Below are 13,671 nucleotides of genomic sequence, written 5' to 3'. Positions count from 1 at the left end.
GGAGGTAGCATGTATTTACAGTTCTAGCTAGGCCCTTAATTTCCTTGTTCACTTATTTGCATGAGTGAGTCATGGCATGTCTATGTATTATCTCAGTGGAATTAATGAAATAACCATCCTTTTGTGCTCCACTGGTAAGAACTGGAAAACTCCATTTCCTTGTATTTTTATGCAATATTTTTTGGTTTGATTTTTTTTTCCATGAAGATTTTAGGGGGTGCCACTGAGAGAATTTAACCATTTTCAGATATTTTTCCCCATGGATATCTCCAATCCCCCCCCACCACCACCAAATAAGTAGCTACAGAGAATAGAAAGAACAAAGAACCAAGTTTAAAAGCCAGTGATCCTTGGTGGCCTCTGTACCTTGAAGATGGTTAGCTTGTTTATTGAATTAGCCTAGAGCCCTGTAGGACGCCGTGGAAAATGGGAATGGAGTTGGGGGGGGGCTACCTGTCCAGTGTGCATGTGTGAGTAGAGCCTTCTCCCCCCGCTCCATTCTCAAGGGACGGGAGCATGAGAGGCAACCCCAGTGCCTTTCCAAAGTGAAGAGTTGGATAATTTCAGAGGTGAAGCTGCGAAGGAAGGAAGGCTTAAAGCACCAGTTCTCAACCTATGGGTCATGATCCCTGGGGGTTCGGATAGCGGATCACACACTTACTTTACTATTCACGACAGCAGGAAAGCTACAGTTAGGAAGTAGCAACAGAATAAATTTATGGTTGGGGGGAACCACAACACGAGAGCTGTGTGTGTTAAAGGGGCACAGCAGTAGGAAGGTTGAGGACCCCTGGCTTGAGGGAAGAGCTGCTCAGGATTTTACTTATGGACCCCCCCCCTGCAAGACCTGTGTAGAGTGTTGAGGGCTTCAGTGTATGAGGTAGACACAAGGCAGACAGCGCTGTTCTTCACGAAGCTTGCTTTCTAGAGAGGAAACCAGGTGAAAACCACGCTGCTAGATAGCTTGCAGGTGCTCCCCACACTCCTCCTCGAGCTCAGCGTGGGGAAAAATAAGCCGAGCTACCGTGTGATGGCCGTGTTTGATGTTCAGTGGAAAAAGAAGGATTTCTAGGGAGGAGTTAAAAAGCTGGAACTCCAGTGAGCTGTGTGAAGAGACAGCTGTTTGTAGATACTTTCTGGCCATTATGATACAGGCCTGCTACTCAGGCTGCAAGTTTGGCATGAGGTTGGACTAGGCTGAGTCCCAAGACTATGGTGTGAGACTGAAGGAAAGGCAGGATGCCCTCATCAGTTCTGGGGCAGCACTGGTGGGGAGCATTGCTCATCTGCCTCTGCCGACTCTACATCCTTGCCAGGCCTTTCCAGAGCCTGTCTCCTTGTCTGATCTTTGTGTTTGGGGACTGGTGCTCCCTTCCTTATGGCTGACCTTTGGTAGTTTTTGTCTTAGTCTGAGCTTTACCTCTGGCTCCTCTGGAGCCTCTGAGGTAATCTGCCCTCACTTCTTCGCGCCTCATGGCTCCTTTCGGTTTGGGTGGTGTACCAAACCAGTTTACCTCTTTGGCAGTTTTCTTTTTCTTTTGGATATAAACTTTATAAGTAAGATTGCTGTTTTAGTTACTTAAAAAGATATCATTAAAAGCACATTTTTTTTCTTCTGAGAAGCATGTTTTTAATTTCTAAAAAGTTGTCTTCATGCATAAAATTTGTAAAAGCCATGTTAGAAGCAAGTGCAGTTTTTAGTAACAGAAGGTAAGACAATAAATATGTAGAAGGCACTCTCCGGGAGGCGTGTGATTCAGACTCCTGCATTTCCAACAGCCTGGGGTTTCTTCAGCTCTTCTGGAAGGGTTCTTGTAGCATCTCCTGTCTCCTTTATGTGTTGCTAATAACTTCATTTGGTGACTAAGAATTAAGTCTTACGTTGGGATAAAACATTTACCTTAAGGATGAGTTTAATGGACTTGGTTAGTTTGAAAATTAGCAGTGGCTAAACTGGGTGGAAATAGAGAGCGGGCGTTGGAGGCAGAGTTGATCCTGGACTGCTGTGCGGCCATGTTCCAGGCGTTTGTAATGGGATTTCTCCTAGTTGGATTTTCATTTCATATCTCAAGTGAAACTTTATTATGTCTTATAAAAACTAGCCGCATGTTTTATTGGGGTTGGGGAAACATTTGGCCTTTGTTTTGCCAACACGGAAGTATGCTGTGCACATGTCACCTTTATGCATTGAGAAAAACTAACATTCTGAAATTCTTTGGCTCCGCTTATGTCTTTTCTGTTCAGGAGAGCAGTGGCTTCTTGTCTTTGTAAGTCACTAGCCTCGAGGGCAGGGAAGATGGCTTTTATGGGCAGAGAGTTTATGGACAAATAGCCGTGAGGACCCGAGTAGTAGTCCCCAACACTTATGTAAAAAATGGGGCATAGTGGCAGTGCCTGTGATTTCTGTGTCGGGGAGGTGGAAACAGGAGGACCCCAGGGAGTCATTGGCTAGCCAGTCCAGTCTTAAAAAATACGGTAGACAGGCCAAAGGGTTGGCTTGGCAATTAAGAGTGCTTGGTGCTCTTGCGGAGGACCTGAATTGAATTCCCGTTACCCACAAACAGGCAGCTTACAACCACCTGTAACTGTAGTTCCAAGTGATCTGATGCCCTCCTTTTGTCTCTGTGGGTGCCAGACGTGCATGTAATAGTGTGCATGCATGCATACAAACACTTAAACTTACAAACAAAAATAAATAAATCTTTAAAACTTGCTGAAGGGCAGTAGAGGAAGACACTCCATATAAACCTCTGGCCTCCACACATGCAAATCCCAGGTATGGGCACCCACACACTTACATGTGCACACACACTTTCTTTTGTAAAATAACTGCTAGTATGTAAATATTACCACCTTGGCCTTTTAGGCATATCCAACCTGTAATCCACAGGCCACTTGTGTTTCAGTCCCAGGGTCATTTGTAAATCATGTCACGATGTCATTCCTCGAAAGTGATTCCAGCAGCTCAGTTTCAAACACGGTTTCAGCATCATGTGCTTTAACTAGCCAGTTTTCTCTCTAGAAAGTTAATATCCTTATAAGCACAAAGGTTGGGCCTTAAGGCTCGGTGTGGAGGCCAATACCTGTAATATATTTGTAATCCATCACTCATGCAGGAGGGGTTGCAGGGGGCTCTTGAGTGTGAGGCCAGTCTGGGTGACGCAGAGATTATTTTCTCTTTCATTTCTGAAATAGTCAAATGATCCCTTGAGTAATGATTGGGAATGTATGAGGTTGAAGGCCCCTTACCGAGCCTGGAGCTCACTGAATGGACGACCGTATGTACCAAGCCCCAAGGATCTTCCCGTCTCTGCCTCCCCAGCGCAGGGATTATAGGTGTGTGCCTGGCTCTTTATGTAGTTACCAGGCACCTGAACCCAGGTTCTCATGATCACCCGCCAAGCACTTTACCAATTGAGCCACCTTTCCAACCCCACCGTTCTGTTCTTAAATTGTCTCTTCGTGTCTTAAGAACTAATATTCTTAGTCTCTAAACTGAGGAGTCAGCAATAGCCTTTCTCCTCTATAAGAGTTCACTGTGAGAATTTCATGATTTGCTCCCTGTCTGCTAAAATAGTGTCTGCTAGATAATTTGTGTCTGTGCACCACCGTCACTGGATGCTGAGAAATCTTGGTCCTAATGTTTTCTGAGTGTATATTGTATGCTTTAGATTCCTTAACTCTCGATTACTTATTTCGTGATTTTAGGCTTCATTAGTACACCATTTTTTGTCATTAAAACATGAAATTAGAAACACTCAGTTACATAAATATGTCATTTTATTAAGAAACTTGTGGGATTGGAAAGCACATACCGACCAGGCGGTGGTGGCACTCACCTTCAATCCCACCACTCAGGGGGCCGAGGCAGGGGGATCTCAGAATTTGAGGCCAGTCTGGTCTACAGAGTGAGTTCTAGGGCAACTGAGGCTGTTACACAGAGAAACCCTATCTTGAAAAACAAAACAAACGAAAGAAAGAAAGGAGGGAAGGAGGGAGGAAAAGAAAAGAAAAGCCATAGTGGATTCCTAAAGACCCCATCAGTGACCTTTATTTTAACAGAGGCTCCCAGGTCTGTGTAATCAAACCTTACAGAGTTTCCACCAAGTAACCAGCTGTGTCTGTGAAGTAGAACATGAATAGGTTAGCTTGACCTAAAAGTTTTTTGTTTTTTTAATTCTTATAGATTTGGGATTTGACAGCAATAATGAGTGTTTTGATATTAATAATATGTAAATAGTGCCTGTAAATTTCTTCTGATTTTTGTTTTGTTTTTGAGACAGGATTTCTCTATAGCTTTGGAGCCTGTCCTGGAACTTGCTCTGTAGACCGGGCTGGCCTCGAACTCACAAAGACCCACCTGTCTCTGCCTCCCAAGTGCTGGGCTTAAAGGCGTGCGCCACCACTGCCCTGCCCAAATAACTGAATTCTTTAAATTGAGAAATTGCCTTATTAAAGTAAAAATTAGCTTAAAAAAATCTCTACAACACATTTGGTCAAAAATTCTAGCCCAAAAAAGAAATAAACGGAAAGAAAGTTGCTACTTGAGAGTGGGAGAGGAAGGTAGGAGTTGATCCAGGCCCATTATCAAAGCAAATGCAATTTTTCTTTGCTTGGTTGGCACTCAGTGTGCGTGGAGCACACCTTACTTCTTGTACAGCTGAATTGCATATGGATCGTAGGTTTTATTTTAAGAAAATCGGTTGCGGTCCTTCTGCATTTAAATTAGGTTTACGGGAGTGCACGCAAGCTGAGAATGGGAAGCTCAGCTCTGCTCCGTTCTGTTCCCTTCCAGCTTGAGCCTTCTAGGACTCCAGAGACAACTGGCCGTTTTGGCAGGAGCTCTGTGTGTGCAGAGTGTGACCTGGGCTGTCTGGGAAGGGCCAGGCCCGAGCTCATTCCATTCCTTCTTTAGCTTGGGAGGCTGGCACAAGACCGGTTGTTCCAACTGGCATTTCCCTTGCTGAATGGTTCTTTGTCTTCATCCTGAACCGTTCTTCTCCGTATGCATGCTCTATGCGGTCGTGAGTGAGTTGAGGAAACCCAGCAAGTCATTCTTAACTTTTGCCTTTTGGCTTTTACATTCTTGAGATTTCTTAAACTGTGTTGATAAGACCTTCAGTTAACCCCTTGTGAAACAATGTTTTCTTTTTCAAAGTATGATATAATTCATATCTGTAGAGATTTTTACACTCGTTAGAAAATATTAACTGTGGGGTAAATAGCATCCACGCATTGCTCTGACCCCCCAGTGCCTTTTCCCCCTGTTCTTTTCTCACAAGATGGAGCCGTGCTGCGATTATTTTGTAAATGATGTAATCCTGTATCGCCCCCATGAAATTCAGGCAGGAACCCCTAGCCTCAGGTAGGACTTTATGTGTGAGAGAGCTGTTAATATGCCTGGCTGTTAAAATACAGTGTCAACCTTCCCAAACAGTTGCTTGCCCTGCTGTTGGGATGAATTAATTTTTACTTAGTTATTTCCCCAGAAGACCCTGTTTTCCTTTCTTAATTCCTTGAGTGCCTGGCACCATTCCTGGTACGTGGCAGAAATTTCGTATGTGTTGCATGGATGAAACCAAGCAGTAGTCAGTAATGTGAAGTTCTAGATTATTCCTAGCAAACGCCAAGATGCTACAGACAGCGTGAAGTGGTGATGAAGAAGAGAAACCATGCAGTAGTTTTCAGTTACTGTTAGATGAGTGTGGAGGACTGCATTCGAGCTAACAAAGAATCTGTTGACATTTCTTCCCAAGGAGTTTCCTTACAGTGTCCCTTTTTGTCCGCTATAAACTTTCATAACTGGCTCATGATCGAGAGCTCTGGGGTACTCCCTGCACGGTGTGTTAGCGTTAATAATGTATTCCCAGTTACCTCATGATGTCTGTCCTGTCTGCTTTATTTTCAGAGGAGTGTAGTGTGAAGCACAGGAAATGCTGTAGCAAGAACAGTAAAGTTGCAGTGGTCACAGTGGAACGGAGTGGCGTTGAGCCCCCCAACACCTGAGCCTCCTCCATGTGCTAGAGGCTTCTTGTCTCCTAGTTGGATACCTCATTTCACCTGTGCTGCTTCTGGGTCATGGTCAAGAGCTTTCAACAAAGGTCTAGAAACGTCACCGTTAGTTTGTTGAATATACTTTGTGTTTCAGTTTCGCCAAAGGCAGCCTTACTATGTATTGGCGTTTACATAACTTTTTTATATTTTTGGTTGTGAGCCTAGCCTTTAACGGCTGAGCCATCCCTCCAGGCCTACATAACTTTTTTATACCTAAGGGATGAGCCTCCTTGCAAAGAGAGCTTAACCATGTGAGTCCTGAGAAGTATCAATGATTCTGATGTGGAAATCAGAACCGGGGTCACTTCCCCACAAAGCTTGAAAGCACGGGTCGGCAGAACTTGCCCTGGGAGTGACTGCCTATTAAAGAGATCTCCAGACTTGAAACATGACACCCCAAATCAGATTATGCGCTTAATTAATACGAGGCTGGTAAGCTTCTCTGTCTAAGAGCTTGCTGAGATTACTCTAAAGCTACCTCATCTATTTCAAATCAAAGTTTAGAGATACACACTTCTTAATTAAAGGGACAGCAGCCAAACTATATAGTAGCAATAAAACACAGTCTTGACCATTTCTATATAGAGTCCTTTGAATCATTAATTTATGACTTAATGCTAGACAGCAAAGTACAGAAACCATAGTCCCAAAACTCTGTAAGTTCATGCAAACACACTTTGAGATGATAATTTGGAGATGTTAGAATGTGCATCTGTTTACAAGTGACTGGCACACCTGAGTGTGACAGTTGGTTGCCTTTGTTATCACGAATGTCCTCTGTTTCCAGATAGAAATGGCTTTTTATAAAATGAGAGTCATGTCAAGTTACTGACTTTGACAAGATCGAGGCAGGGTAGTCAGTCACATGTCCTCGGCTCAGTGGGAGAGGCAGGGATTATATAGGGTTGACTGTATTCTTATCTACAAAGGGGTTTCTCTGTAAAGTACAAGTAGTCTGCCTAGCTCTTTGTCTAGCCTGCACGAGGTAAGAGATGGCTTTAGATCCTGTGTTTACTTTTATTTATTTTAACTGTTTTCCCTCTTTCTCTCCTTGTTTCCTTTCTTCATCTTCCCTTTCTGTTTTTATTTGACCATGCGCTCACACTGGAGCCAAGACTGGCATCAGACTCGGCGGCAGCTTCTTCCTTCAGCCTCCCGAGTACTGACTGAGATCACAAGCGCGAGACAGCACCTGCATCTTCCTGTCATTCCTTACAGAGTGCTTGATATTTTCTTCAGTCACATGACTTCAGGGAATTACAGTTTTAGTTATTTATGTGTGTGTTCATATACACGGGGCATTCTGTTTCAGTTTCATTCTTTCTGAACAAAATAAAGAGTTCTGTAAACTGCTTTCTGTACAGAATGAACAACTATATGGACTTCTTACTGTAATGCTAAAAGTGTGTTTCTGTTTTATTCTCTAATCCAATAGACCCAGGAGATAGCTGCTCCGGAATCTCAACCATCCTCAGTCTGCCAGAATCTTTTTTCCATTTCTTTTCTTTTTTTTGGTCAGTAGCATTACTTTGTCAAATAATGGCTGAAGCAGGCAAGAACATTTTGTGTGTGTGTATAAAGTTATAAATTACAATAATATATTATAATATTTATATATGTATAATTACATATAACAGTGTTTTATATAATATATATAATGTACACATACACACACAAGGGTTTCTTCTTAGATCATGTTGTGTGTGAAATTGGTGGTTTTTATTAAAGAGGAATCAGATTTCAAAAATTTCCCTCCTTTAGAAGGCTCAAAGGCACCTGACACGTGATGGTGTGTGCCTTTCATCACGTTAACTGTTTTGTATTTACACTAAAGAGACCCTGAAACACAAGTTTTGGAAATTGGGGTTTGTTGAGTGAGGCATGGTGAGACTTTAATTCAAGACGGTGCTCCCTGGCAAGTGTTCTCACTAAGCTGCATCCCCAGCCCCTCCCAGTTTGGGGGCTGTAGAGTAAAGTAGCGGATTGAAGTTATTTTTGAGTAGAAGTAACCAAGGAGTCAGGAATAACAAGCTTTTTGTCAAGATCTCTGGCACTAGGACCTCTTAACGGTTGTGGTCTGTTAAATAAAATCAGCAGAACTTAACTAGGGAGGTGTTCTGTCAGCGTGGAAATTTGAATCACTGAACTTATTTTTGGCGGTGTGGCGGCTTCATCTGGCCTTACACGAGCTACTATGTGGAGACTGGGGTTACTGTGTCAGCTGGGGAAAGTGGTGGATGTTTGGGACAGGATTTGAAGTAACCGTAAAGCCAGACTCAGCGGTAGTGAGAAGAAGGCAGGCTTGGAAAGCTTTTTATTTACTTGAGCAAGTGGTCTTATGTGCCATAAACCTGGAAAAATAAGGCTAGGGGAAGACGACGTCCATACCTGCTTACTTAAATCTCTGTTGTGTCCTTTCGAAAGGAGGGACTGCCGCAGCTAGACAGCTATGCTATTCTTTTTCTTACTTTTTTAAATTAATTTTCTTTCATGCAATGTATTTTGATTATTCGATTATACTCTTTCCCTACCCCAATTCCAAGACCCTACCTGCCTCCTTCAGTCCTATCTACCCACAGACTTCCTCTTTTTCTCTTTTTCTGCCCCACAGAAGAAACAGACCAACCCCCACCCCACCCCGTGAGAATCAACTCAACAAGTTAAAAAAAAAAAAAAAAAATAAGACAAAACTCAACAAAACATCTACAAAAAAGCATGGAGTTTGTTTTGTGTTGTTAGCTACTCACGGGCACAGGCCTGCCCTGGAGTGTGGTTGGTATACCTGGTGACACTCCATTGGAGAGAACTCATATCCCTTTGGCAGCTGGTATTGATTGCAAGTACATCCTTGATTAGGGTTGGGACTTTGTGTCAACTCCCCCTTATCAGTGCAGATATTGTGTCTGGTTTGAACCTGTTCAGGCCTTGTGCATGTTGCCCCAGTCTCTATGAGTTCGGCTGTGTGTCCGGCCTGCTGTGTCTGGAAGACACTGTTTCCTTGGAGTGGTCTACCACCTCTGGCTCTGAACGTCCCTCCTCCTCTTCCACAAAGATAGGCTCCTAAGACTTGAGGGGAGAGATTTGATAAAGACATCCCATTGACAGCTGAGTGTTCTTTCGGACATTGCTTGATCGCTCTTTCCCTTCAGAGTAGCAGCGATTTCAGTAGATGCATATTTAAAGTCAGTTTCCATAGTGACATCTGCTGGTGACTTTGCAATCCCATCAAGCATGCTAGGAATGATAAATATTCTTAGCTAATAGTTTCATGTTTCCAGCTTTTTTTTTTCACAGTGTCCAGCTTATTAACAACTTTTTTGGAAATGTCTTCATTGTGGTCTCAGGGTTAGAAAGTTGGACTCTTGGGACTCCTGGGCTACTTCTCTAAAGCAAAGGAACAATTACCGATGATGCTGCACTCCCGGGCAGTGCATGGAACAAGCATGCCTGGACCTGTCTTCCGGGCTCAGCATGACCATCATAGCCAGTCTCTCTGGTCGACCTGTGCGGGTCCCACATTCCTCGGGAACTGAGAAGCCTGTAATTTCCTTGTTCCTCCCCATGCTTGCTGGATTTTTCTTCTGCATCTGGCTGGAGGAATTCCGTAGAAGGGAGGGTTGCCTCTTCTCTTGACACCCTGGCCTTATCTGTCCTCCAGTTGCACGCTGTTCTTGCTGTCTGAAGGGAGCCAGGCCTGGTGGCGTGCATATGTAATCCCAGCACCTGGGAGACAGAAGGGGAGATTCGATCTCATAGCAACCATTCTGCTTTTGTTTTAAAAGCAAAGAAATTAAAGATCGAAAATTATAACTAGGAACAGAGAGAGCTGAGAAAAAGACAGGTTGTTGAAGACAGAATGCAAAATCAAGGAGGGTCTGAAGATAAAGATCCATTTTATTTGTTTAAAAAATCCATAAAGACTATAGGTTTCACTAGTTCTTTATTTTCCTCAGGAAGAATGAGTTTGCAGCTTCTTACACAAAAGAACTTATTACAGATTATCGACAATGACACTTGGTTCATAAGCAAGAGAATTAAGAAGAGGAGCTGAATTTTAAGAATAAATAGTTGTCTGATCCACACCCAGTAATGACTCAAGGACCTCGGTTTGATTTTTGTTTTTCCTCTGAGCTGGTAGTAGCTTTAGGAAGTGCTGGGTGTAGGAATAAGGACTCAGAGTGTCTCAAAGAATAAATGTTATTTCTAGTCAAGGTTCTGGCTGGCTGGCTGGCTGGCTAGTGGGTCAGCTTAGAAACGAGCCTTTCTGTAAAGAGTGGACTGGAGCCGTGTGGTGGTGGCTCGCGCCTTTAATTGAGAGGCAGACAGGTGGACCTCTGTGAGGTCAAGGCCAGCCTGATCTATAGAATGAGAGTTCCAGGAAAGGCTCCAAAGCTGCACAGAGAAACCCTGTCTCGAAAAACAAAACAAAAAAGGGACTGGATTTCTGTCAAGCCCTGGTTTCATTGAGGAGGTATATCAATATGCTTTCTGCGCTTCTCTCAGCCCATGACTTCATGCCCGAGGAAAGTGGGCCTTTCGCTCCTTAATCTTAGTCTTTCAATTAACATTTGATACATTTGTTTGGTTTTTTTAATCTAAGCAGAGCCACTGTTTTCCATTTTCACCTTTATTGATATCCGGCTATTCTCTTCCCGACCACGGCTAGGAGTTCACGGTGGGGATTTGTGTTAGTAGGAACATGTGCTCTCCTCCTCCTGCTGCCCAGTTGATTGGGGGCAGGGTTGAGAACCAGTTCTCAGCAGAAGACTGCACAGATGAGACTGGGGGAAGATGAAGGAAAGTAAATAAACGGTTTCCATCAAAGCATGCTTACATTTTATGGTTTCCCCGTGGAGCTCTTATATCCGAATGAATATATAATCTTTACCCAAATACTGATGTTAAAAAAGTGCCTGGGATATGAAGCCAGCCTGTCTTGTCTTCAGGGTTATTATGTGATTTTTTTTTTTTTAATCCCCCGATTGTTCTCAGAACACTGAATTCACACGAGTGCTGCCCTTTAGTGTGGCCCTGGGGAAGTTCCTCATGTCTGACATTCTCATCATGAAGTGGGGAACGGGCCAGACAGATGAAGCAGGACGGTGCAGGACTACCATGTTGCCTGGCTAGAGTAAACCCAGAGTGAACTGTCTATATAATTGTCATTGCTTTATGAACTTATAATTACATTGAAAGGACTACAGTTTAAAAAAAAAAAGATAGCAGCATGAAATATTTGATGGTTAGAAGTGAAAGGCAGGGGGTAAAATCACCATGTGTCTGTCTGCTTGAAATTTTCTAATTATACTTCACTTGTCCAATGAATTTAATTGCATTTCAATGGACCAGCAGCATGGGAGAGAAGCATATGCGTCTTTGTTTCGTTAATATGTAATCCGGGTCGGGGAAATGGCCTGTGTCTCCGGCTTCCGTGGCTGTCATGAACAAGGGAATGGCTGCAGTGCACAAGGGAATATAGAGAAGATACACTCATTGAAGATACAAACCTTTACAATGCAGTCATGTGCTGGATTACTGAATATGTTTAGATCGTGTTTGGGTTAGATGAAAAGGAGAACCTTCTTAGTGTGAAATCGCTTGTTAATCATGAGTGGCGCTGTAAATATCCATCGTTATGTAGTTCACGTTACATTTCTTTATTCCTTATGCTCTTTTGCTGATATCACCCCCAAATAAGCAAGCACTTACATTTAAATAATCCCAGATACAAGTGTTTATTAATTATAGTTAATAACCATATATTGTGTCTGAAAAATTGTTGAGTAGATATTAAATATTCTCTCTCTCTCTCTCACACACACACACACACACACACACACACACACACCTGTAGTAGAGGAGATGGTGCATAGTTGATTAGCTCAACTTACCCCCTCTACAATGTATCCACATTTCAGAACTTTGTGCTGCATACAGTTAAGAGTTTATTTGATAATTTAAATACAAAACCCGGGTTAGTGGTTAAGATAAATATTGTCTTACTGCTGAACTTAGACGACTTTGATTTTGTATTTCGCATTGGATGGAGAGCCTTGGTGATTCTGAAGCTGGAGGGCTTCTGAAGTGTAGTCAGGGGCTGGCGCGGAGTGCTGAAGGTGTCAACAGTTCACAATGATCAATCATTCGGGAGCCAAAAGGCAAGATTATGCCATTAAATGAAAGGCCAAATTTGCTTAAGAGAGTTGGTATTTCCACTTCTAATCACTTTGTGCGGGAGGATTCTGGAATTAAAGTTTTAATAGATTTCCACTACGGAGCCAAAATACCACCGTCCTCTTAACTCGTCTCAGCGTCGGGCACTTTCTCTTGTACCGGTTCTCTCCATTAACATGTGTTCTGGTTTGAGCCTCAGTGGAAGCCTCTGGATCCCAAGGCCAGCCAAAATACTGGGGCGGTTCCCTCAGTAAGTGGGTAGCTACTGTGCTACCCACTGAGGAGCCAGAGGAATCATGGGTAGCTGGGGAAGATCCACACTTCTGCAGTTTAGAACATCACAGGGAGAATTTATGTTTTTATAACATACTGATTTGCTTAAGATGGCTAAAAATATTAAGTTTAGCATATAAGAGACTCAAGCAATCGCTTATGGTAGACTTGCAAAAATTTCTCATTTTCTTTTCTTAACATTTTGAGGAATGTTACCTCAGGTCTCTGTCCCTGGCTGTGGCTTAAGGAGTAGGGCTGAGGCCATGGAGCTGAGCCCTTACTCTGCTTTGTCTTTGGTTTCCTGCTTAATCTCCATGAAAGCCAACGCATTTCAACCAGCCATAAATTTTCTCTTTGAAAAGCAGAGTAATTATTAGACCATGAGATGATCTCTTGGTGCCTGTTTCAGAGCTGGATCATAAAGTGCTCTGGTTGACAATAGTAATTGTAAATACTTTTGTAGTCTGTATTATATGCGACACACTTGACTGTTTACATAGGAATTAATTCTTTTAATCAATCATTAAGGAGCATGCTGTTACCTCCCTTCTGTAGGAAGGGAACTGAGGCAAGGGAGGTTAAACTTACCGAAGTTCGTGCATGTAGTAAGTGGCATCTTGTGCATGTCACTAACTTTTTGCTCTGACCCCCTTTTTTCTCTCTAGGTGCTATAGAGACTTCAGATCGACTGGACAGGGAGTCAACTTCCCACTACTGGCTGACAGTCTATGCCACAGATCAGGGCGTGGTGCCCCTGTCGTCTTTCATAGAGGTCTACATAGAGGTGGAGGATGTCAATGACAATGCGCCACAGACCTCAGAGCCTGTGTACTATCCAGAAATCATGGAAAACTCACCCAAGGATGTGTCCGTGGTCCAGATCGAGGCATTCGACCCAGATTCTAGCTCCAGTGACAAGCTGACATACAAAATTACAAGTGGAAATCCGCAGGGATTCTTCTCAATACACCCTAAAACAGGTAGGTCAATACTTTTAAGTGGACTGTGTATGTATACTCGCCCAGTTCAAAACTAAGAGTTAGCATTTCTTTGTTGCCGAGCTTTCTTTGGTTTGGCACTCACCTTTCTTTTTTCAGTTATTCCGAATAAGCCTTTGTTTGTGGATGAAATGTAATTCAAATATGTGTTTACCTCTTTGGGCTTCTTACC

At 43.0% G+C, this 13,671-nt stretch overlaps 1 protein-coding gene across 8 annotated transcripts in view; it reads left to right on the top strand.

Moving 5' to 3' along the window:
- The window catches only part of Fat1 (FAT atypical cadherin 1), a 114,887-nt gene that overhangs the window by 39,450 nt on the left and 61,766 nt on the right, over positions 1–13,671 (top strand). For all 8 annotated transcript variants that reach the window (XR_009055665.1, XM_057752093.1, XM_057752097.1 and 5 more), the window contains exon 3: positions 13,167–13,481. Coding sequence is in view for 7 of the 8 variants with exons in the window: in XM_057752093.1 (XP_057608076.1) it covers positions 13,167–13,481 (315 nt within the window). In the remaining variant the exon portion in view is untranslated. The remainder of the gene's footprint in view (positions 1–13,166; positions 13,482–13,671) is intronic.

This window comes from Chionomys nivalis, chromosome 20 (assembly GCF_950005125.1).
Source record: "Chionomys nivalis chromosome 20, mChiNiv1.1, whole genome shotgun sequence".
Classification (NCBI taxonomy): Eukaryota; Metazoa; Chordata; class Mammalia; order Rodentia; family Cricetidae; genus Chionomys; species Chionomys nivalis.
The sequence above is the reverse complement of the archived record's forward strand: the minus strand, read 5'-3'. Positions and strand labels throughout refer to the sequence as shown.